Here is a 24,213-nt window from a genome sequence, read left to right on the forward strand (position 1 = left end):
CTGTCCTCAGTCCTTTGCACGGTGCCTCATACACATAATTTTATATCTGCACTTAATATAAATTAAAAACCCTTTCTGCAGGTAGGTTTGAAGATTTCGTAGCTCAGATATTTGAAAACAGGAAATGCTGTTTGGTGAGGACAGCTCATGTGTGCTCTGTGTGGTTTGCCTTTTTGCTTTGGATCATGCCCCTCCGTTTGCCTTGAATACCCACAACCTGCCGCAATTCAACCTATCCTTGTCCACTTAGCTCCCTGTTCCAGGAAAACGTTCCCATCCCAAACCAGAGACTCCTTTCCCTTCTTAACTCCCGTGGCCCTTTGCTCTCTCTGATAGCATTTATTACACCCTTTATTGTCTTATGGATAATTAGCCATTCTTTGTACCACTTTTACCAAATTGAACATCTGCCCTGTGGTTGTTTGGGGTGCTGGGGATACAATGGTGAAGAGATGGTGGATTTATCGTTATTTCCTACACTAAACTTCATGCCTATGAACCAAATCTTTTTCCCTTCTATTCAGAGAATTCTTCACAGTGACTCATACATAGAACATGCTCAACCGGTGTTTGGTGAGTGAGTGAATATACGATAGGGATTAGGCCATAGGTGCAATGATTCTGGCTGAAATATGATTTTTCTCAGTTCTACATCAATCAGTTATCACTTTTTCCCTACTTTAAAATTTTTTAGAATACACCGTATTTGTTGCTTTTCCCCCAAATGTCTTTCGTCAAATTTTTCCTAGTTTGCCAGAATTATTTTTCATTTTTTAAAAAAAATAATAATAATTTAAGATTTCCCCCTACTATATTTTAGGCACCATAATAAGCATTGGGGATAAAATGGGGATCAAAAATAAACCCATAAAATTGCTGTTTAAAAGATGGAAGTTGGGGGCTTCCCTGGTGGCACAGTGGTTGAGAGTCCGCCTGCCGATGCAGGGGACGCGGGTTCGTGCCCCCGTCCGGGAAGATCCCACATGCCGCGGAGCGGCTGGGCACGTGGGCCATGGCCGCTGAGCCTGCGCGTCCGGAGCCTGTGCTCCGCAACGGGAGAGGCCACAGTGGTGCGAGGCCTGCGTACCGGAAAAAAAAAAAAAAAAAAAAAAAAGATGGAAGTTGGATCTGTTTTCTCCAGATAGCATGTAGGCACAATATTTTTTAATCTAAAATTATGAGGTCTAACTTATAATACAGGTAAAGGTGTTAGGAGCCTAAAATAGATTTAATATTTGATACCTATATTTAAATTGAGAAGTGAGTGAACATAACTCTGAATATTCTAGATTTGTGGACTTAGTGTTCATAATTAGAAAAATATGGGAATAAAACAGAAATAATCAATGCTCCCAATCCTTGCTACTGAAGAGTAACAAACTTTTTAAAGAATGAATACTTCTAGTATAACCCAGTTTTCTTCTCTATTGAAATAAAATAAACATTTATTTTAAATTTAGACATTTAATTGTCTTGCCCGATATACTTACGATTCAGCTAGAAACATGTCTAGATGAATACTTATACATTAACTTAATTAGAAACTGTGTGAATTTACATTGATCAGGTCTATATTTATTGAGCATATACTACATGCCAGGGACTATTCTAGGAACTCAGGGTACAGCAATGAGCAAAACAAAGATCCCTGTTCTTGTGCACTTATATTCTAGTTAGGGGCCGATGGGGGAGACAGCAAATAAACCATAAATATAGTAAATGAGCAAATTATGAAATATGATAAAAGGTAATAAGTACTATGGAAAAATAGTAGGGGAGATTAAGGGGGTTTAAGGGTGCTGGAAGTGAAGGGGTCAGGGCAGGCTGCAGTATAAAATAAGGTTATATTAAATATAATAAGGTTATATTAAATAAGGTTATGTTAATATTAAGTTAAATAGGAAGAACTACGTCCAGCCTAAAACTTAAGAAATGTGGAGTTGTAGAGTGCTATCAGAGGAGATTCAAAACTGCAAGTACGGGGTTGAAAAATAAAAACTGTAAGGAATCTTAGAGATACTTGTATTACACAGCTTGAAAGAAAAGGTCTGGGAAGACACAATAATGATTTTCCAATGGTGTTTCTAACTCCATTGAAGATGCTACTTGCAGAAATGTTCTCAATTGTAACATGAGAAATGTAGGTCCCCCACAAGGGAGAACTGCCTGAGAACGAGAACTCTTGTGTTCTAAAATTTGATGTATGGAAAGACTGAGAGAATGTCTTCTGAATGACTTAAACTTGATTAATTTTGATTTGTAAACCCACACATGGAATGTACTACTTAATAAGTATTAGCTTTTACTATTATGAATAATGATCATAGGTCTGGAATAATTTATGTGGTATTTCAGTTATTCAATAAATAAATGCTACCCTACTCGTAGAGAAATGAACTAGACATTAAAAGTCCATTCTAGTTCTATGATTCCATCATGTCTTCCTTAGTGGTAAAAATACCATTAAGAGCTGTGAATACTCAAGAGGTATTTGCTTATAACTAACACATCAAGGTAAGAGATGTGCGTGCACGTTCTCTCTCTCTCTTTCTCTCATGCATTCAGAAGCTTTGATACTTCCAACACAGGAATTGAGGTTTTCTTTTTATTTCCTCTTTCTCTGTTTTACCATAAGAGAATTAGATCATCAGGCCAATTCTTCCAAACAGTTCCATGGAATGAGTTGATTACATCATGTATTTCAAGTCTATAGCAACTACTGAGATTGTCTACAGTAGGAACAGGAGGCACCTAAATCCATCAAGCATTTTAGCTGTTTTTTTTCTTTTCGGTGGAACATAAGAGAGGGGTGAACAATTTGCTGCTACAAATATAGCAGATTGTTGTAAGGCTGTATCCTGTTTGGAAATGATCTCATCTAACATGTCCGTTGGTGGTTAGCCACACTAAGCAGAACTATTATGATACGGCATTGTTGTTAGAGAGCCCTCAAAGTTGAAGCCGTAAGGATTCCTCACTGCCCATGGGGCAGGGCTTATGAGTGAGATGTAATTGTCAAGGGTCTTCAACTCTAACCTTAATCCATATAAGGACTTGTTGCAAGTCATCTTCTTTCTTATTTTCGTGCATTATTGTACTCCTAGGGTTATTCTAGTAGATGAACTGTGCTATGTGTGTAACAATGAATTAGAGATAAAGTCAGGTTTCTTCCTTGTTTATTGATTTAGAGTAGGAATACATCTGAATACATCTCCTTCGCAATCATGCTGCTTGAATACCGTTCAGGCGTGCAGTGGCGTGCCCTCTTTTATTGTCTCCTTCCTCTGCCCCCACTCAGATAAACAATAGAACTTAAACCATGAACATTCAGAGCTGTGCAGTCTAACATGGTGGCCACTGGCCGCCTGTGGCTACTGATCACTTGAAACGTGGATAGTCCGAGATGAAATGTGCTGAAAGTGTAAAACACTCACCAGATTTCGAAAACTTAGTAAAAAAAAAAAGAAAGAATGTAAACTATCTCATTAATAATTTTTATATTGCTTACATATTTTGGATATATTGGTTTAAATAAAATATATTATTAATCTTAACTTTCTTTTTACTATTATGATGTGGCTACTATAAAATTTAAAATCGCGTATGTGGCTTTCATTATATTTCTACCGGGCAGCGCTGGTCTAGAGTCTGCCCTCCCACTTTCCCTTCTGTTATCCTGGGGGAAGCCTTTAGAGCCAGTATTGATTACTTCGTGCAGCCCAGGGAAAGATTTGTTTCTGGGTGTGTGTACACATGTGTGCATACATGTGAGTACACATGTAGGGGTGGTGGAGCTGGAGAAGGAGCAAAAAAGAGAAGGAAAAGGAAGGGAGTAGTTTCAACCAGCATCGGTCTCAGACGCCATCACTTAAAAGTAAGGAAGGAGGAAGAGCCGAGCACAAATTAGTTCCCCATCAGGCAACTTTGTTCTTTGTTTTAATAGAGGGTGAATCACTGGGACATCAGACTCTTCTGAATTAAAATGTAGACACAAAATACAGAAGCAGGGCTTCCCTGGTGGTGCAGTGGTTGAGAGTCCGCCCGCCGGTGTAGGGGACACGGGTTCGTGCCCCGATCCGGGAAGATCGCACATGCCGCGGAGCGGCTGGGCCCGTGAGCCATGGCCGCTGAGCCTGCGCATCCGGAGCCTGTGCTCCGCAACGGGAGAGGCCACAACAGTGAGAGGGGCCCGTGTACCGCAAAAAAAAAAAAAAAAAAAAAAGAAGCAAACAAAGTTTAAAGAATTATCATTGTCATCGCTTTCCTTAGTCAACAAAGATAATTAAGAACCGACCTATATCCCACCTGATAGTCCTGATTTGGATAAAGGATATAATATGTTCTATTCTGCAGCATTTTATAAAAGAGAAGTTTTTGGCTGAGTTAGAGTCTTTTAATGATCTTATAGTTTACGCTTAAATAAACATCCAAACTAATATGATGGTGTTCCTGGAGAACTGGAAGATTTTGTAAATCAAGATGCTTTTGTTAAAAGTTAAGATATCAGGCAGATTCTACTTTTTCAAGAAAAAATAAGGGTATTGTAGAGACCAAGCCCATATGACTTAAGTCAATGATTTAATATTCTACATAAGACAAATCAGTTTTACTATAATCTTGTCATAGACCATGAAATGGCAAACAAGTATTTTCACCATTTTATTAGCATAATTAATTAAATAGCCCAGGTGGGGAGCCCAGTGATAATAACCACAAACTGAACTGTTTTTTAGGTTAATGAAAGGGGAAAGGGGAGGGCCAAGAAATTTAGATCAGCGCTAGCCAATAGAATATGTAATGAAAGCCACATCTGTAAGTTAATATTTTCTAATAGCCACACTGATTACTTTCTGCAGCTCAGAGAAAGACACATTATTTGCGAGAGAGAGAGAAAGTTTAGTGTGAAGTAAAGGATGAAGTGGTCCTGCAGGTGGAACTTTATATCCCCAAGTTGGAACACTGTCATGGAAAGTACTAGCCAGGTGTTGATAAACTAACTGTACTTGCAGTTTATCATAGGATTACACTATTTCATAGCCGAAAACGGAGACCTGACAGCCTCTCATTTCAAGTGAGATGAATTAGGCCCAAAGTAGCAAAGTAACTCACCTCAAGTCCCACAGCCAAAGTGGCAGAAGTAGAAATAGCACCCAGTTTTTATTCCCTGTAGACGGTTGTCCGCACTATTCTACGCTGCCTCTGAATTATTGAGTCATTCATTTCTTTGTTCATTGGTCTATTCAGAAGAACATTTGGTGCCAGGCACTGTGCTATGGCCTTAGGATACAGTGATGAATACGACCATCCTCGTCCTCAAGGATATTATGTCATCCTGTGACCCTGTTCAATTTTCATGGTAAGCTGAGGATAGGAATACTTCAAAGGATATTTGTGACAAGCTCAAAGGGCTCCAAGATGTAAGGGTTTGCCCTCCATTTGTGAAGAGAAACACTTGAAGGAGTCAGCAGAGACCTATTCTGAGTGAACCACACTAAACAATATGGTTAAGGAGAGGACAAAACGCATGACCTCTTCAGCTGAAATCACACTGGAAACTGCTTGATGGACTGCATGGGGAACCAGGCTTGGGTCCCACCTGTCCTGAGGGAGAGAAAGGCTGTTCCACTCACATCAGTTAATTGACAAACCCTTCACTATGGACCCTGAATGTTTGGGATCATGGAACGTGCCACGATTTGGCATCTGCTGGTGCTCTGAGGATTTAAGAGACAAACCGCCACGGGACTGTTTTGACTCTGGAGGGGCAAATATTGTTCATGGTCATGAGAGGATTGGTAAAAGAAAAGAAAACAAAACAAAACAAAACAAGTCATTAGGTCATCACGAATCTTCCTAAGGATCATAATACATTTCATAAAGTTTGAGTCACAAATACAAAGTCCCCATAACTCATTTCCCATTTCCTATGCATTCCCTCCCAGTCAAGGCTCCTATGGGTACATATTTTACATTGTTTAATCAGGATGTATGTGTAATTTTTATAACCTGGATTTTGCAATGAAAAATTTCCCCAAACTGCTTTTCCACAGTTTGTCTAAGTCATCATAATTGTTATTTTAGTGACTGCATAATATTCTGTTCAGTAATCCGATCATGTTTTGCTTAAACTTGTTGTTAACCAACTTATTAAACAAGATGCTCCTTGGAATTTACTGAAAATCATTGTGAATGCTTAAGAGTTTTCATGATAAAACACATACTTACCCTATAAAGCACATTCAATGGATCATTCAGTGGCACAGTGTATGCTGCTGTAGAGTCATAGGCCTTCAACCTCCCCAATAGCAAGATGCTTTCAAAGTGTCTTTTGGCTTAAAACAACTTTGCAAAATTGGTACATATAATAGGCTCAGCTAACCCAGAAATTTAAAAGAACTCTGTTGGCAGCACTGCCCCTTCTTGTAATAGGTCAGGAATGTGGACACTGTTTTTATTGGTACATGACTGACTGCTGAAGTTCCTAGTTTGTTTGTTTGGTTTTTGCGGTACGCGGGCCTCTCACTGCTGTGGCCTCTCCCTTTAAGGAGCACAGGCTCGGGACGCGCAGGTTCAGCGGCCATGGCTCACGGGCCCAGCCGCTCCGCGGCCTGTGGGATCTTCCCGGACCGGGGCACAAACCCGTGTCCCCTGCATCGGCAGGCGGACTCTCAACCACTGCGCCACCAGGGAAGCCCGTGAAGTTCCTACTTTTTATAAAGTGATCTGGTCCCTAAGAATCTGAGGACTAAACTATATAGTGACCCCCCCAAACCTAAGGAGGAGGCCGTGGATTAACTAGGCTCACTTTCTTAATCACGGCAGGATAATGGGTTCCAGGAGTCTGTGGCTGCCGTACCTACTTAGGAAGGGAATGGAGCATGGGTCAACTTAATTTTTTAGGTCTTTGGAAAGCTGTTATAAATAATATAGGGAACTAAGATATTTTATCCTAGATAAAAGTAGTTACAACTTCTGTTGTAGTTAGAAGTTTTAAGTAAGGTTAGGTCCTTTCTGATATTGAGTCTGTATGGGAGTAGAAATTTTCTTTCTGCCGATTATTTTAACTTTCATTTGATGACCTGATAAAAGGAGTTATGTATTCATCTGACCTTGGGCAATGACTTAAACTTCTTTGATTTTCACTTCTTTCCATTTTCTACCTGGGAATGATTACATCTGGCTTACCTGTATCATGAGATTGCTGTGAGAATCAAATGAGATGTAAACTGTAAAATCTTCTGACAAGTGCAAGGCGAATGCTATTATTAATCACTGGTGATGATAAATGATGATGATGAGTGAGAAATCCCCAGATCCATCATCAGACAGCAGGACACTCTGTGGGTGTGTCAGGCTAGGATATGGTGAAGTGATGCCAGTTAGCACCAGTGACTTGTTCCCTAATGTAAACCTCTTCCTTTACTTGTGGAAGCATGCTTCCACAGACTAGGCAAGGTGTTCTGAACTCACAATATTAAGGTCATCCAGAGAATCAGCCAGGAAGAATTTCCCTAATATTTTTGTGTTCTGCAGTGACAAATTATACCAAGACCCATGTGTAAAGTTATTTCCAGGAATAAGAGACAGTGTCATCAAAAATGGAAGACAAGTCTGTGGCTAGAGGAGCATCTTCCCTATGCATTTGAACACTCAGGCTTGCTTTAAATTGTGTCCAGGTTGTGTGGTTAAGTTTTTGCCTGCAGGGAGTAAGCCACACAACTCCCCACAATTTCAGTGGGAGGCACCTGACCCAGTTTCCATGGTCTGAGCTGAAAGATTACCCGAGTGTGGGCACTGCCACAACGACCTATAAACATTACATAGGGAAGTCTTTAAAACTTCACATTTTAAAGAGTAAATTAGATAGTCTTCATTTGTTTTGCTCAGGTTTTTGGGTGTAATTACTTTTTCCTCCTGAGGCATTTCAGCATCATCTCCACAAATAGTTATTAGAGGATTGGGAAACAGTTCTGCGCTCACTGTCTTAGAATATAAATCTCACCCATGTAAAGCCATATATGTTTGTCCTGGGCAGATAGGAAATGACTGATTGTGTCATTGTTCTCTTGGCCTGACTCTGCCCAGGTATCTTAGATACATAGGGTGATAGACAAATTCTTTCAGGGCCACGGAAGACATATTCAATGAACCTAGCTTCAGGGCACAGAGTATCTTCACGATATTTGGAAAGAATAAACTATTTCCTCCTTCCTTACCAGGAGTTCGATTACACCATCCTTACCTTTGGAAGAGATGAGAACATAGGTCATTTCTATCTCTTTGAGACTTTGAAAAAAATTAAGATAAAGAAAGTGAGATAATATATGCTGAAGAAAAGAAGGCTGCCACAGAAGATATAGTCCACATATCCATTGACTACCAAAAAAGGGAAAATGAGGTTTAACTAGGGTTGCATCTGAGGATTTATGTCCAGACAATGATGATTGCCTCTGAAGTGAGTGGGAGTTCCCTTCCATGGGTAGAGTTCTAGTTGCATGAGATGATGTCCTTTTGAACCTGCCTAAAGTGGCTCCTTATCCACATACCGCTGATAGATCTTCGTCATAGTACTATTTTTATACATCACTTTGAGTAAGTAGAAGGGTTCATTTGTGTTAAATAGGTGAGCAGTTGGCAGAGGGGACATTTCTTAACCTGATAATGAGGGAAAGCCCTCATTAAGGCCCTAAGCATTCAAGAGCCACGGTCTTCTACTGTATCTCTTTCTTCTCTGTAATTTGTTTTCTCAAAATCTGGTCTGTAAACCACCTGCAGCAGAATCACTTGGAGAGCTTGTTAGAAATGCACATTCTTGGGCCCTAGTTCAGACCTGCTGAATCAGAGACGCTGGGGTGGGGCCCAACAGTCTGCTTCAGCAAGCCCTGCAGGGGATTCTGATGCTCGCCAAAGTCTGAGAAGCATTGGGAGGAGGACATCCATTTCCTTCAGAAATTCTTTACAACAGTAGGGAGAAGACTCATGAAGAGAATGTGATTCATTCGCCATGCCTGGGTTTTGTTAATCTCAGTTTAGAAGGAAATTTATAAGGAGATTTAATCCAGCCCTCTCTCTAGTATTTGAATCCCTCCCTTCCTCCCTTTCTCCCTTCCTCTCTTTCTTTCCTCCTTCCTTCCCTCATGTCTTTTCCCTCTTTCTCTTTCTATCTTATGTGCCAGACACTAGACCAGGGATTGAGGATGCAGTGATGAGTGCGAACAGCAGTCTCCTGTCTTCCTAGAGCTTACAGTCTAGGGAAAAGGCGTATTAAAATGATTATACTAACAACTATGAAATTATAATTGTTCTAAGTACTATGGTGAGGAGGTATACAATGTCATGATAGTGTATAATAGAGAGATTTAAGCAAGTCCGTACACCTTCTACAAGGTAACTCAGCCCTGATGGAGCACTTCCTCTTGCAGGGGAACTTTTGACAACTTATTGGAGCCTATTTCACTCTAAGATAAATCTAAATGTTAGAAATTTTGAGTGAAAATATTGAGTCAAAATCTGCCACACTCTACTTTGGACCATGCTATCCTGACTCTAGTATCTGGAATCTACAAGGAACAAATCCAGTCCTCTTTTACATTGCAGATCTTCACACAGATAAAGAATTCTTCCCTCTAGGTTTTTTCTTTCCAAGGCTGTGAGATTCCTCATTTACTTGGTCTTCTTCAGAATACTCCACCTTTTTTTCTTTATTTTTAAACTTTTTGTAAAATATTCTGTTGCTCAGCATGAGCTGGAAGTATATAATGATAAGCTCAGAGTGGTGTATCTCAGAATCTATCTATAACCATCATTGTCTTTGGTATATTCCACATTCCTGTGGTCCAACCTCACCTGCTTTATGTACGACTGTATCACACCGCTGACTTGTACTGAGCTCACAGTTAAGTGAAACCCTGGTTACCTATCTATCTCTATCTGTCTGTCTGTCTATGTATTACCTTTTCCAAGTAATTGAAAATGTTTTCCTCTAAGATGTCAGTAACATTAGCCCTTTAACCAGCACCCATCATTTAGGCTGTTTACCTACTTCATTATGTTTGTTTGCATTATCAACTAATCTAAATTTCTTCAGTGTGTCAGTCAAAATTATGCACAACTCTAATATTTGTCTTGCTAAAATCTAGATACAGGATGTCTCCAAAGTCAATGGTAGCTATTCTACCAATGTAATTCGTTTTTTGTTTGTTTTGTTTTGTTTTGTTTTGCGGTATGCGGGCCTCTCACTGCTGTGGCCTCTCCCGTTGCGGAGCACAGGCTCCGGACGCGCAGGCTCAGCGGCCATGGCTCACGGGCCCAGCCGCTCCGCGGCATGTGGGATCTTCCCGGACCGGGGCACGAACCCGTGTCCCCTGCGTCGGCAGGCGGACTCCCAACCACTGCACCACCAGGGAAGCCCTACCAATGTAATTTATTTAAAGGAAATGAGGTTAGTTTGTCTTCACTTGTTTTAGTAATTCCCACTTCATTTTCTGTGTTAACAAACAGCCTTTTCATATTTATTGACAAGTCAAAAATTCGTGAGATATACCACTTTTAGCTATATGAGGCATACAGTTTTTCTGCGTGGTTAAAACATTCTATCAAAACAATAGAAACACACTTTTTGCATTTATTTAAGAAGTCTTTTATATCCTCAGAGTGAGTTCTCGTATCTTTGTATGTTCAACTAGAGTAACACCATTATAATTCATTCTGGGGTCCCTGGATCTTCAGGAGGTGCACATTCTTTCTTGGCTTATTCCTCTTCTCTTCCTGGTAGGTCTGTGCTCACTAACACAGACATGGTTTGGCCAGTAGATGAATATTTTCGTCTGGCAGTTTACAGAATACTATTCAGGGACTTCTAAGTAAACCTGGGGATAGTTCTCATAAGAGTTATTATTTACAATTTGGTAATAAATATTTGCTTAAGTTGGTCATGAATAAATAAGTTTTTAATAAAAATAAAAACTTTTATTACCATTTCATTAGAACAGACATCATTCATTTTTAATTCCAATGAGAGGGTTTTTTCTTTTGTTTTGTTTTTAATAATGCATATCACATTCTATCTTGCCCTCAGTCTGCTCACTAATTAAATGAGTGGTTTGGACTAAATGATCCCTGTGATATAGTCAAATTCGAGAATTATATGATTCTAAACTTTGAGAAGGAAATAAAATTTAAAATAACTTTATAAAATGGATGGCTAGTGGGAAGCTGCTGCATAGCACAGGGAGATCAGCTCGGTGCTTTGTGACGACCTAGAGGGGTGGGATAGGGAGGGTGGGAGGGAGGCTCAAGAGGGAGGGATATGGAGATATATGTATACCTATAGCTGATTCACTTTGTTGTGCAGCAGAAACTAACACCACATTGTAAAGCAGTTATATTCCAATAAAGATATAAAAAAATAAAATAAAATAATTTTAAAGTTAAACCACAACACACACACACACACACACACACACACACACACACACCACACCTGTGCATGTAAAACTGATGAAATCTGAATAAGGTGGCTAGATTGAATCAGTGTCAATTTCCTGCTTGTGATATTGTACTATAGCTTTTGCAAGATATTTCCATTAGGGAAAACTGGGTGAGGATATATTGGATATCTCTGTATTATTTCTTATAAAAATGTGAATCTACGATTATCTCAAAATAAAGTTAAAAAAATAAAACCATAGAGTGTCATAACAGGACATTGGAAGCAAATAGGCCTTGCTTGTCCATATACTAGCTTAAACGGATTAGTTAACCTTTCTGAAACTCAGTTTCTTTGTCAGCCTTAAAGTGGGAATATGAATTCCTACCTAATGGGATTATTGGAAGGATTATATGAGATAGTGTGTATAAACATCTCTTATGGTTCATACTCCATGATAGTATTCAGTAAGTGTTGGTTACTTTCCCCAGGGCTGCTTCTGTGCTCTGGAAGAGAAACTAGGACAAACAGCCTTGCTGCAGGTCTCCTAAAAAAAAGACGACATATGACCTGAAGCTGAAGACAGTTTGGAAGCATACATTAGTGAGATGAACCCCATAGCAGTGTAGTGAGTAATGCTGTTACATAACTTTCACAAATCACCAGGCAGATCAGCTAACATGGCTTGGCACCGTTTACCAATAAAATAAAATAACAAGGCAGCTTCCAAACCCAGCCCGAGTCAGGGAGTCCCGACACAGCAGCCAGAGTTAAAATCCAGGATGACTACATAGGCCTTGGAGCTTTGGCGTTTCAGTTGACTCAGACATGCAGTAAATCCGTATAAGTGGGAAAAAAACAAAAACGATTTTTCTCTGGCTGGCCCCCTGAATAATTGTCCCCAAGGGGCCTAGAGAAGCTTTCTTTCCCTTGCAAAAGTCCTTAATCATGTCTCCCAAATATGAGTTTTCCATGCAGCTGCACAGATGAGAACTAGGGAGGGACTAAGGAAAATAGACATGTCTTGGTCCCGAGGATGTGATTGTTGAGTGAATGGCCAAGATGTGTCTCCCACATGTCTCCTAAAATGTTTAGAGTTTCCCAGGGCTCTGTCCTCACCTTTGATCTGATGAATGTTTTTGTCAGTGAGTTGGATAGAAACACAGAAGGTTAAGCCCACCAAATTTTCGTATGATACCGGGGTAAAAAAGGGAGTCTGGGGACAGAATTACAATTTTTTAATGATTTTGGCAGGCTCTAGGGCACTCAACTGATCACGGTAAGTTGTACTTTAACAGGGGTAATGTTAAAGCCTGCACTTCAAAATCAAAAGCAGAAGTATAGGTTAGAAAAGGCTTAGATTGACAAGGGTTTTTTTATGAAAAAGTTGTAGGGATTTTATTGGACTACAGGAAATGTATGAGCCAACAGGTTGCTATGGTTGATTAAAAAAGAGGTTAGGGACCAGAAAAAGGAAACTCATCTTTCTACTTTACATTATTTGCACTAGTTAGACAATACTCTTTGTGTTGTATTCAGTCTAGGTCCAAATTTAAGAAAGATATTGACAGATTCAAATTGGTCACTAAGGGAAGGAAGGAAAGAGGAGGGCCAAGTTTTTAAAAATCCCCAAACTATATTGTTTAAAGAATGATTGCAGGAAGATAAGGAGACTCAGCTATCTTTTAGTTACCATATGGAAGAAGAGTAAACTTGTCTATTTTGCTCTGAAAGGCAGAAGCAGGATTAATGAGAGTTCATGGAAACAGATTTTGGCTCAACAGAAGGAAAATTTTTCAAATAATTACAGCAGTTCAGTGACAAAAAAGACTATTTCATTAAATTGTGAGCCTCCTGTCACTGGAAATATTCAAGCTAAGGCTGGACGAGTGTCTCAGGGATTCTGAAGTCTCCCAGCATTGAAAAGAGCTTGGGGTGGGTGACCTTTGAGATCAGTTCTAACTCTCATAGTCTATGATTTAAGTAAGCATGAATGCCAAGGCTGCTTATGACATGCCAGAGCCACTTTTTCAACTCTTGGCTCTGATTCTGACCAGCTGTGTGACCTTCAGCTAAGAAATTAACCATTTCTTCTTCCAGTTTCCTCATCCGTAAATTGAAGGAGCTGGATTTAATGATGCCTGAGTTCTCCCCAGCACGTCTGTCTCCTTGAGCATCCTCATGACTACAGCACGTTGGAAAAGTAGAGTCTGAGCTGATGCCTGCAATTTTTCTAAGTCAGCTTGCAGGAGAGGGCCGAAAGACCAAAACCCATTGTTGATTCTGGGGGCCATGGAACTAACTCTCAAGTTCTTGTTGGCAGGAGCATGGGTGATTATGAGCCCAGAATTTGTTCCCATGGGATCTGTGGCAGGAAGTAGATTAAATAACTGAAAATCTGGTTTCTTTCAAACACCTGTACATTCTGGCTGAGTTCAGCAATGCCTTGGCAAACAACTTAGAAGAAGTGAAGATCATATGAGCACTGCATTGTAGTTCTGTCCTTTACAAAGCAAACCTTTATCTTTATTTCCTTAATGGTCTGGCAGTTTCTATTGGACTTTGTTTATAATTATGAAAACCAATATCCATAAAGCAACTTATTACGTGACAGATAGTGTTCTAAAAGTTTTATATAAATTACTTTAATCCGTTTATAATCTAAAAATCTAATGATGAAATCAGTGATTAGGTCCTTTTTACCATAAGGAAAAAGAGTAGTTAAAATCCAGTGTAAGTCTGGCTTAATGGTAGAGTCCAGAATGGAGATTCATGCCCTTATTTTTTTAAACTTCATTACTGCTGTTCAATGACTATAATTTCCTTTGTGGTCCATTTGATTGCTAATACTTTTCTTCTCTGCCTATATTAACATGCCTCATCCTGCACCACTGCTGCATTCTAGCTCTTCCACTTCTTCCTTGACTTCTCTCTGGCTCCCACATCATTGCCTCCAAATCTCATTTCTTCAGTTATTTTCTCCAAAGGTCTTTGAAAAAGCAGCCATCAGGGGGAGTGTCATAGTTTTCTTTACATATATATGTATATAGATATAGATGGTATGGCCATGATTTCAGATACCTCCTCCGGTTACTGAGGTCAGCTAGGGGAGAAAGAAGTAAATTGATGCTTCTTGTAAGGACTTGAAGAACTTAAACCTCATTCCCAGGCTCATGGGTCTGGCAATACTCACTCCATCTAAGTCCCACATTTTCTTCCATCTCTTTGTTTCCTTAGGCTGGAAATGAAAACAGCTGTTAAAAATAAGAGCACATGAGTCAGTTTTGAATCTCAATGTAGTAATTACAGTTTCCATCTCAGTTGGTATAGTTCCTCCCAGTGTACTGAGCCCCGTATCACAGCCCCCTTGTTGTCAATTTTATACCAAGACCTTAACTTGTGTTTTCCAAACCTCTAAGATTAAACACTAAATCAATTGCCAAACCAAATAAATAAATAAATAAATGGCAAGGAAGAAAACACTTCAATTTGAAAACCTGATTCTTGGGACATGCCCTTTTTCTGATTCAGATTTTTTTTTTTTGCGGTACGCGGGCCTCTCACTGCCGCGACCTCTCCCGTTGCGGAGCACAGGCTCCGGACGCGCAGGCACCGGACGCGCAGGCCCAGCGGCCACGGCTCACGGGCCCAGCCGCTCCGCGGCATGTGGGATATTCCCGGACCAGGGCACGAACCCGTGTCCCCTGCATCAGCAGGCGGACTCTCAACCACTGCGCCACCAGGGAAGCCCTGCTTGTACTCATATAGAGGCTATTCCTTGTATTTTCTGTTTTGCAAGTTCCTGAGGTTTATGACCTAGTAAGCCAATCTCAAAAGAGTCATCTACAATCCATGAATTGATTGTCCGCTTTTAGAGCAGATTGATCCTCTTTTAGTTCTGCTCAGTCCCCGAATCAACCATTGAGTCCTTGACTGAGCAATCCCACTGGCTTAAAGCTCTGAAGGTCCCCCCCTCAGTGAATCAGCTGCCTTCAACTGACCTATCTAATATGCCCTATTAATACAGATCATATGCTATTAGCAAGAGAACTTTGTGTCCTACTGGGGGAGAAGCAGGAGGCAGGAGACTTGACCCTTTCAGTCATTTCACTTTGCCTACTTTATTTCCATTTTCTAAGATTTGATTTCTTTATTGTTAGATTAGATTATTTCTAAAATTCACTTTCCTGCTAATATTTCTATAATTCGGTTATCACTGTATCCTCCATGAGCGACTTTTATGTGATGAAAATTCTCTTGGTCAGTTTGGGCTGCTCTAACAAAAATACCATAGTCTTGGAAGTCCAAGATCAAGGCAGTGGCAGATCCAGTGTCTGGACAGAGACAGAGAGAGAGGAGAGAGAGAGAGCAAGAGAGCGAGCCTTTTCTTATAAGGGCTTAAGTCCAACGTGAGGGCTGTACCTTCATGACCTAATTACCTCCCAAAGCCTCCATCTCCAAATATCATTACATTGGGGATTAGGGTTTCAACATATGAATTTTAGGAGACACAAGCATTCAGTCCATTGCAGAAATGAAGATATTTGCATGCACGGTATGATTTGTGGAATTCCAGGAAGGCCATTTAGCACACTTAAAAATCCTATACCGGGCTTCCCTGGTGGCGCAGTGGTTGAGAGTCTGCCTGCCGATGCAGGGGACGTGGGTTCTTTCCCCGGTCCAGGAAGATCCCACATGCCGTGGAGCGGCTGGGCCCGTGAGCCATGGCCGCTGAGCCTGCGCGTCCGGAGCCTGTGCTCCGCAACGGGAGGGACCACGACAGTGAGAGGCCCGCGTACCGCAAAAAAAAAAAAAAATCCTATACCATTAGGTATCCATTCCTTTGTGGTAGGATATTACCTCTCAGATACAACACCTTTTAAAATCCAATATGTTTGGAAAGGCAAATCGAAAAACCAGTATGTGAGGTAGTATAGTGTAGTGCTTAGAAGCAGGCTCTTGGGTCAAACTATCTGAGTTCATACCCTTATTGGTATATGACCTTTGGCAATTAATTCACCTTTCTGTGCTTCCTGTGCTATAGTCTCCTCATCTACAAGCTGGAGATGATAATACTCACCTCAGAGGTTTCTGTGAGGTTTCAATGAAGTATGTAACATGCTTAGAAGAACACTATCTTGCTATATGTGTTAGCAATTATTATCCTTCATTTGTATAAATCAGCCTATTATATTGATGTCCTTTTGACAGAAAGTTGATATCAGGTCACAGAGAAATTGGAGTTTTATTTGGGAAACTGGGAGGGGATACCTTGGGTACATGAGGCACTTTGAGGAATAGTCTGCCTTACTGAGGTGTTATAGTTGGTGGCATAAAGCCACTAAGTGCCTGGGTGTCTGAGGGAAATACAAGAGAGATAAAGGGGGATAGATTTGCTCTGGTCATAACCAGCATATCTAGTAACTGATAGAATTAATCAGCTGGTAGAGTGAGCAAGTCATGTGATATACACCTGCAAATGAATCTGGAATTCAGTACTTGCTTAACTTTTTTGTGTCTCATAATTCTATCCCTTCTAATATTCAGGTAATGCTGGGTCTCTGAACCATGGAAAAATGTAAAATAAAGTGGTTTTGTTTGCTAAATGCCCTTGCCTCTTTCTTTTAGATTACATGAAGCAGACGACATTTGAAGTCCAAGCCTTTTTAGAAGCTGTGCAATTCTTCCGACAGGAGAAGGGACACTATGGCTCGTGGGAAATGATCACTGGGGATGAAGTCCAGGTAACATGGGGCTCAGACTTTTGGATCCTATTCTCCATCTGAGTGGTAGGAGGTCAGGGTCATAATAAATAAGCAAATTTAAAAAGTTGCAAGCATGGAGGATGTGGTTCCAAAGGCCATTTCTCTCATTGTCTAGAAGCATTTGGTCAGCAAACTATTGGACACCTTCTCTAAAGACCTCCAGACCAGACACTAAATAGCGCAGCCCAAAATACTGCAACTGCAATGGAAGAGCTACTTCCAGTTTCTTTCTGGAAAATGCATATTCTCTCAAATGACCTCATGCTTCCAGACTAGAAGCAAATGTGAGCAGTGTGGCATAGTGCAAGGTGTGTGGTGGGGCTTTAGGTCAGAAGACTTGGGTTAAAGCCTGCCAACCTTATTTAACCGCTTTTAGTCTCAGGTTACTCCTCTGAAAAAAATAGGAATGACAGTGTTTGTTTTGCAGGGTTGTGAGAATTAAATGAGATGTTGTTGGAAAAGTATTTGGCAAATAGCTGTCTTTATCTATGGAATGATTTATAAAGGAAGTAATTAAAGGAAACAAATTTTGAAAGCATTAGGTAGTTTTCTATATGTTTCATTTACCTTTTCTGGTACTCTATTCCCTGTGGTCCAGTATAATTTCCCAAGACCCTGATTAAATGTCAGTTATAGGCTAAGTGTCTTGGTTGGTTTGGTACCAGACACTGTTACAATCTCCAAGGAGACTGTATTTCATGATGTGACCTCATCCTCCATAAGGACAGCAATCACACAGCTGATTCAGCCAGGAAGAGGAGGCTGGGTATGGGCATTATTTAATTAAAGGCATACAGGGTCCAAGAATGCTATTCTTTAATTTCCCCTCATATCCCAGAATAGCAAGTGTGAAATTTGTTATTAGGGAACAATATTTGGAAGATGCCAGATGGTGTCTTGCCTTTGTATGGTCATTAAACATCTAAAGCCAAAATCATTTTCTCATGGTAGTGGGCTGTTCTTTACTGTTTTACCATATGACTCAGAGTCTTCTCCTCCTCCTTCTCCCCCTTCTTCTTCCTTTTTCTTTTTCTTTTTTTAACATCTTTATTGGAGTATAACTGCTCTACAATGGTGTGTTAGTTTCTACTTTATAACAAAGTGAATCAGTTATACATATACATATGTCCCCATATCTCCTCCCTCTTGCATCTCCCTCCCACCCTCCCTATCCCACCCCTCTAGGTGGTCACAAAGCACTGAGCTGATCTCCCTGTGCTATGCGGCTGCTTCCCACTAGCTGTCTACTTTACGTTTGGTAGTGTATATATGTCCATACCACTCTCTCACTTCGTCCCAGCTTACCCTTCCCCCTCCCCATGTCCTCAAGTCCATTCTCTAGTAGGTCTGCATCTTTATTCCCATCCTGCCTCTAGGTTCTTCAGAACCTTTTTTTTTTTTTTTTTTTTTTAGATTCCATATATATGTGTTAGCATACGGTATTTGTTTTTCTCTTTCTGACTTACTTGACTCTGTATGACAGACTCTAGGTCCATCCACCTCACTGCAAATAACTCAATTCCATTTCTTTTTATGGCTGAGTAATATTCCGTTGTATATATGTGCCACATCTTCTTTATCCATTCATCTGTCGATGGACACTTAGCTTGCTTCCATGTCCTGGCTATTGTAAATAGAGCTGCAATGAACATTGTGGTACGTGACTCTTTTTGAATTATGGTTTTCTCAGGGTATATGCCCAGTAGTGGGATTGCTGGGTTATATGGTAGTTCTATTTTTAGTTTTTTAAGGAACCTCCATACTGTTCTCCATAGCGGCTGTATCAATTTACATTTCCCACCAGCAGTGCAAGAGGATTCCCTTTTCTCCACACACTCTCCAGCATTTATTTGTAGATATTTTGATCATGGCCATTCTGATCGGTGTGAGATGATACCTCATTGTTTTGATTTGCATTTCTCTAATGATTAGTGATGTTGAGCATCCTTTCATATGTTTGTCGGCAATCTGTATATCTTCTTTGGAGAAATGTCTATTTAAGTCTTCTGCCCATTTTTGGATTGGGTTGTTTGTTTTTTTGATACTGAACTGCATGAGCTGCTTGTAAATTTTGGAGATTAATCCTTTGTCAGTTGCTTTGTTTGCAAATATTTTCTCCCATTCTGAGGGTTGTCTTTTGGTCTTGTTTATGGTTTCCTTTGCTGTGCAAAAGCTTTTAAGTTTCATTAGGTCCCGTTTGTTTATTTTCTTTTTCTTTCTTTTTTTTTTTTGGTGGATTCTAAACTCATTTATTTCCCATCCTGAGACTTACTCAAGAACTTTAATCAATTCTTGGTTTCTGATATTTGGAGGAAGCACATCCATTTATACATCTGAGAGGATTAAGGACTAGCCATACTTATGCCAAAAAGAAAAACGAAAGCATAGGGGAGGCTGAACCACTTGCCATTGATTGGCCTGTTATATAAACATGCATATTTAATAGATATACCAGTATTAAAATGCCATTGTATGGTACTTTTTATGTTCAAATCCTAACTCTGTTCGTTTTGTCAATCTCATGAGATATGTACAGCAGTTATTATTTCCATTTTGTAAATGAGAAAACTGAGGGAAGAATAGAGCGATTAAGTGACTTGCTCAGTTTTATTCATTCAACAATTATTTATTGAGCTGCTATATTCCAGGCACTATGCTGGGTGCTAGTGAACCAGAGATGGACAAGGCAGCATGGTCCTTGCCTTGTGGAGCTGATTGTTTTGGTCACATGCTAAGTGGATAAATGGCAAAGCAAATGATGGCTTCCGACTTCTGGTCCAGTGAAAGATCAACATCAACCATGGGACTATACCAAGTTAAACAGTTATTTAGCTCCTTGAGTTTAGCCAGGGTACTTGATTTTTTCTTTCATTTGAAATCTCACATCAGCTCACATTCCTTCACGATTGCATTGAAAGCAGGTACTAAGTCCTTTCTGGGAGTTAGGTATTGAGTTTGTTTTCTTTTGTTGACTTTCTGCTCTTTAGTTTGGGCTGATAGGTGTGAATTGCTCTAAAGTGTAAAACAATGAAATGACTCATCCCTTGCCATCGTGGTGAGGCAAGACATACCTAGAAACATCCAGAGAACAAGGCAGCCTTAGCAGTGTGTGTGGGTACATATGTGGGTCTGTTCATATATGGACATCATAAAGCATTAGCACAAAGCAGTCACAGGAAGGTGTTAATTTTGCTGTATAAAAAAAATACCTTAAAGGGGAAAACAAAACAAAACAAAAACCAGAGAAGAAATCAGTAAAATCTGGGGTTATCAAGTGACCCAATATGAAGTTTTGCTTCCCCAGGAATCTAAGTTTCTTTGGTGAAATCACAGACTCATCAGGTGTGAGCACTGGAAAGGCATTTCAGGATAATTTGTTCAGTACCCTCCAGGTGAGAGAAAGAACATTCAGAGAAGTTGGCCCAAGTCACAAAGCCAGTCTGTGACAGATACGCACCTGACAGAGCCATGTCAGGTGATCCTTTAAGAAGCTGGTAAAAGGAAATAACTTTCAAGACTTTACTGTGTGGGGCCTGGTGAGGGTAAGCTTCACTGTAACCACTTGCACATGGAGCTGAAGCAGTGTCTGTCCTACGACCCACAGAAAAAAGAGGTCAGCGCCCCAAGGAAGCTACCAAGTAGTTAAAGAAAAGGGCATAGCATAACTGAGTTTGGGAATATGACATCTTTTGTTTAAAGCACTGAATTTATTTGCATTTTTTTCATGTCTGCTAAGAACTTAATCATAACATTGTCCTAACCCCTTCTATCCTAGGGGACTGTATTCAGAAGATTTTCAGCATTGTTACAGTATTATCTTCATAGTAATGACTCACACAGCTAGTATGGCATGCCCTCGTGGTGATGGTTATTTTAGGCAAGTGTCTAGGCAAAGCAAATATCTTAGAATAACTTGCCTGACAGACTATTAAGGTGAAAATATTTGTACACCAGTAAAAGCATCAATATATTTTCTGCTTAATAAAAAATGTATCAAATGAAGTCATGAGGGAAAGCATTTTGTAAAATGTAAGTACAAGCTATGTGGTATACTTATTATTTGCCTTTAAATTAACCAGATGGGCCAAGAGAACAGTTCAAAATTCCCACAGATCAGGGTGGTTTCAAGACCAGAAGACTATCCACATTTTTTTAGGCCTTGTCCACAGGTTGTCTTTTGTCTAATGACCTTGAATGTGACCCATTTAAATGGATTCTTTCACCCATGGTTGCTGAGTAACACAAAGGGCACAAGGCCAACAGCCTGATCAGACCATGGGGCCAGCCTCAGGAAGGAGGGCAGTCTCTCTGGGCCTCACACCTTCCTCGCAGCTGCAGCATCTGGAAGGTAACAGGTGGTATGGCCTTCAGGGAGCGGGCCTGCGTTTCTTGGTTTCGATCAACCTAATGCCGGGTTTGGTTTCGTACATGTGTGGTGGAATTTTAAAATCTCCCAGTTAAATCCCAGCAATTAAATTTACACCCCCCACCCCCCACCCCCGTTTTTAAAGCACGAGAGATATCTTTAGGTTCCTTATGGTAAAACTCAGTGGATTCTATTCTGAAGAGGGAAGGTTGGGGAAACTCCTTCATTAGTATGATTGGTTTTATGAGATTAGCTACTTTCTTTCTGATAGCCCCAGGGTTTTGGACCCTGCTCATGGAGGGCTGACCAAGGTAAGGAATCTCAGAGCAGATCCTGGGCAGGTGAGGATCCTCACAAGGTCAGGATGTGGTGGGGCTGACGTTTACAGGAAGAAGAGCTGTTGGGATGAGACAGAGTTGGCCTCTGCCTGCCCCAGAGCTATTCCCTCATCACCAACCCCCTCCCCCTGCTTTCAACGCACTCCCATCCCCCTCCTTTTTTTTCCAGACATATTTCCTTTCCAATCCCTTAAGTTATAAAATAGAACCAAATTTCTTGGAGCATTGTATGGGAAACACTAAAAGAAAACTATAAGCCCACCCAGATGGAATGTTCTTTTTCTTTGGACGGTATAACATTTTCATCTTTCAAATCCCTTTCACACTCATGATCAGATTCAAGCCAATCTCTGCAAAAGGATAAATTTGGACAATTATTATGATTATTGAATTTAATACTTTTAAACTAAGACAATATTTCCCATTGATTTGAAGTTCTGGCTTCAGTGTCCTTACTCTCTCAGCTCACTCTCCCCATGCCAACACTTCCATCACTCTTGGGCAGATGTGTTCCAAACAAGAATTTGCTCCACTGGGCAAGATGAGGGTCATGAATTATTGATGATGTACTTGAACCTAATGTTTGGACTTGCTGATTTCTATGGAGTTTGCACATGTCAAGTTCCTCTTAAACTCCTCAAAAATGCTGCTTCACCTCAGCATTTTAGGAAAGACTTGGGAGCAATATTTTTTTAAAAACACCCTGAAAACTGTAGACAAGCCTCCCCCATATTCTACTCATCCCACCAATGTCCAGTTGTTCCAAAGTATTTGTTATCCCCTTCTTTTTCTAAACTTTAAAGAAGATGGAGGTGGGATTCAGGGTGCAGTAGAGACAAAGAGCATGAAGACACTTAGATCCCAAGAAAGCTCCAGGGGAAACGACGGTCTCAGGGGATACAGACAAGAACTCAAGCCACCAAAACCAAGCCTAACCCCCTTCACAATTTTGCTAAGGATACCCTTATCTATAATGGAAGTTCCCCCTCTTATCCTAAACGGGCTAGATTCTTCTAGTTTGACTAGTAGAAGTTTGAATTGAGGAATTTGTCCTTTCCAATGGGAAAATGTCAACAGGCGTGACTGTTCCTTGCAGATATTTAAGAACGTTTACCGTCTAGGATTGTCTTCCTAGAGATTTCTGTGGCCTCAGACCCAGAGTTAAACTATTAACCTAACAGATATCACGTAGCGCAGGACAATCTTATGTAGCCAGGACGGGGTTGGCCGGTCATGACACCTTCAGTTAGCCTGATGCTGAGATTTAGGCGTCACCGACTAAACCAGCTCTGAGGCTCTCCTCCTCTTGACAGATCCTGAGTAACCTGGTGATGGAGGAGCTCATGCCAACCCTTCAGACAGACATCCTGCCTAAAATGAAGGGGAAGAAGAACGACAGAAAGAGGGCCTGGTTCGGTGTAAGCGATGATTTTGCCCTGCAGCTGTGCTACTCAAAATGAACATGCCTTTCCCTTCTCTTTTTAGTTTTTTTTTAAATACGTAATTCCTTCCCTGGGTGGAGAACTGCCCAGTCTGCTCAGTCTCACTTACACGAGGACTAACCCAAACAGACTCAAACTTTGAAAGACAAATTAGAATGTGTGTGCAGTTTTGTTTATGTTGCGATTGTCTGCGATTAACCCACCCGCCTCTACTTGACTCCCTCAGGTGCTGACGCACGACAGAGCCCCAATTTCTGTGTTGTTCTCTGTTGCAGCTCCTCGAAGAGGCCTACAACCTGGTTCGGCATCAAGTTTCAGAAGGGTTAAGTGCACTGAAGGAGGAATGCAGGGCTCTGACAAAAGGCCTGGAAGGCACCATCCGTTCAGACATGGATCAGATTGTGAACTCAAAGAACTTTTTAATTGGAAAGATCAAAGGTCAGTGGAGATAATCCATGCTCCTACAAACTAGATAAACTGTGTATCTAAGGCTCCATCACATAGTGAGAATTCCTAGTTTTAGAGGAGAATTACAGGAGGGACTTGGAAGGAGATGATAACACTTGAAATAGGAGCGTACTGATGGTGCTCTGAAGGGCCTCCGCATGGAAACGTCAAGGACACAGGGTGGAGGAAACGTTGCTGCTTGCCTTGTAGTGGTGCCTGTGTATCCTGATCCTGCACCTCTCCCGTTGTAGCACTTCTCATACCAAATTGTAATGGCTCTGCTCCTGCCCTCTCCCTGCTGTAAGCTCTCGAAGAGCAGGGCCATGCTGCCCTGGTTCACTCAGGTATTCCCAGTGCCTAGTACCATGGCTGGTATATGCAGACTCACAGTGAATATGAATCAGTGAATAATGGATTTTCCTTTAAC

At 40.7% G+C, this 24,213-nt stretch overlaps 1 protein-coding gene across 3 annotated transcripts in view; it reads left to right on the plus strand.

Annotated features, from left to right (window-relative positions):
• The window catches only part of NIBAN1 (niban apoptosis regulator 1), a 162,170-nt gene that overhangs the window by 113,943 nt on the left and 24,014 nt on the right, over positions 1–24,213 (plus strand). For all 3 annotated transcript variants that reach the window (XM_060131715.1, XM_060131725.1, XM_060131733.1), the window contains 3 exons: positions 17,057–17,172; positions 23,211–23,315; positions 23,615–23,777. In XM_060131715.1, coding sequence (XP_059987698.1) covers positions 17,057–17,172; positions 23,211–23,315; positions 23,615–23,777 — 384 coding nt within the window. The remainder of the gene's footprint in view (positions 1–17,056; positions 17,173–23,210; positions 23,316–23,614; positions 23,778–24,213) is intronic.

Source organism: Lagenorhynchus albirostris, chromosome 2 (genome assembly GCF_949774975.1).
Source record: "Lagenorhynchus albirostris chromosome 2, mLagAlb1.1, whole genome shotgun sequence".
Classification (NCBI taxonomy): Eukaryota; Metazoa; Chordata; class Mammalia; order Artiodactyla; family Delphinidae; genus Lagenorhynchus; species Lagenorhynchus albirostris.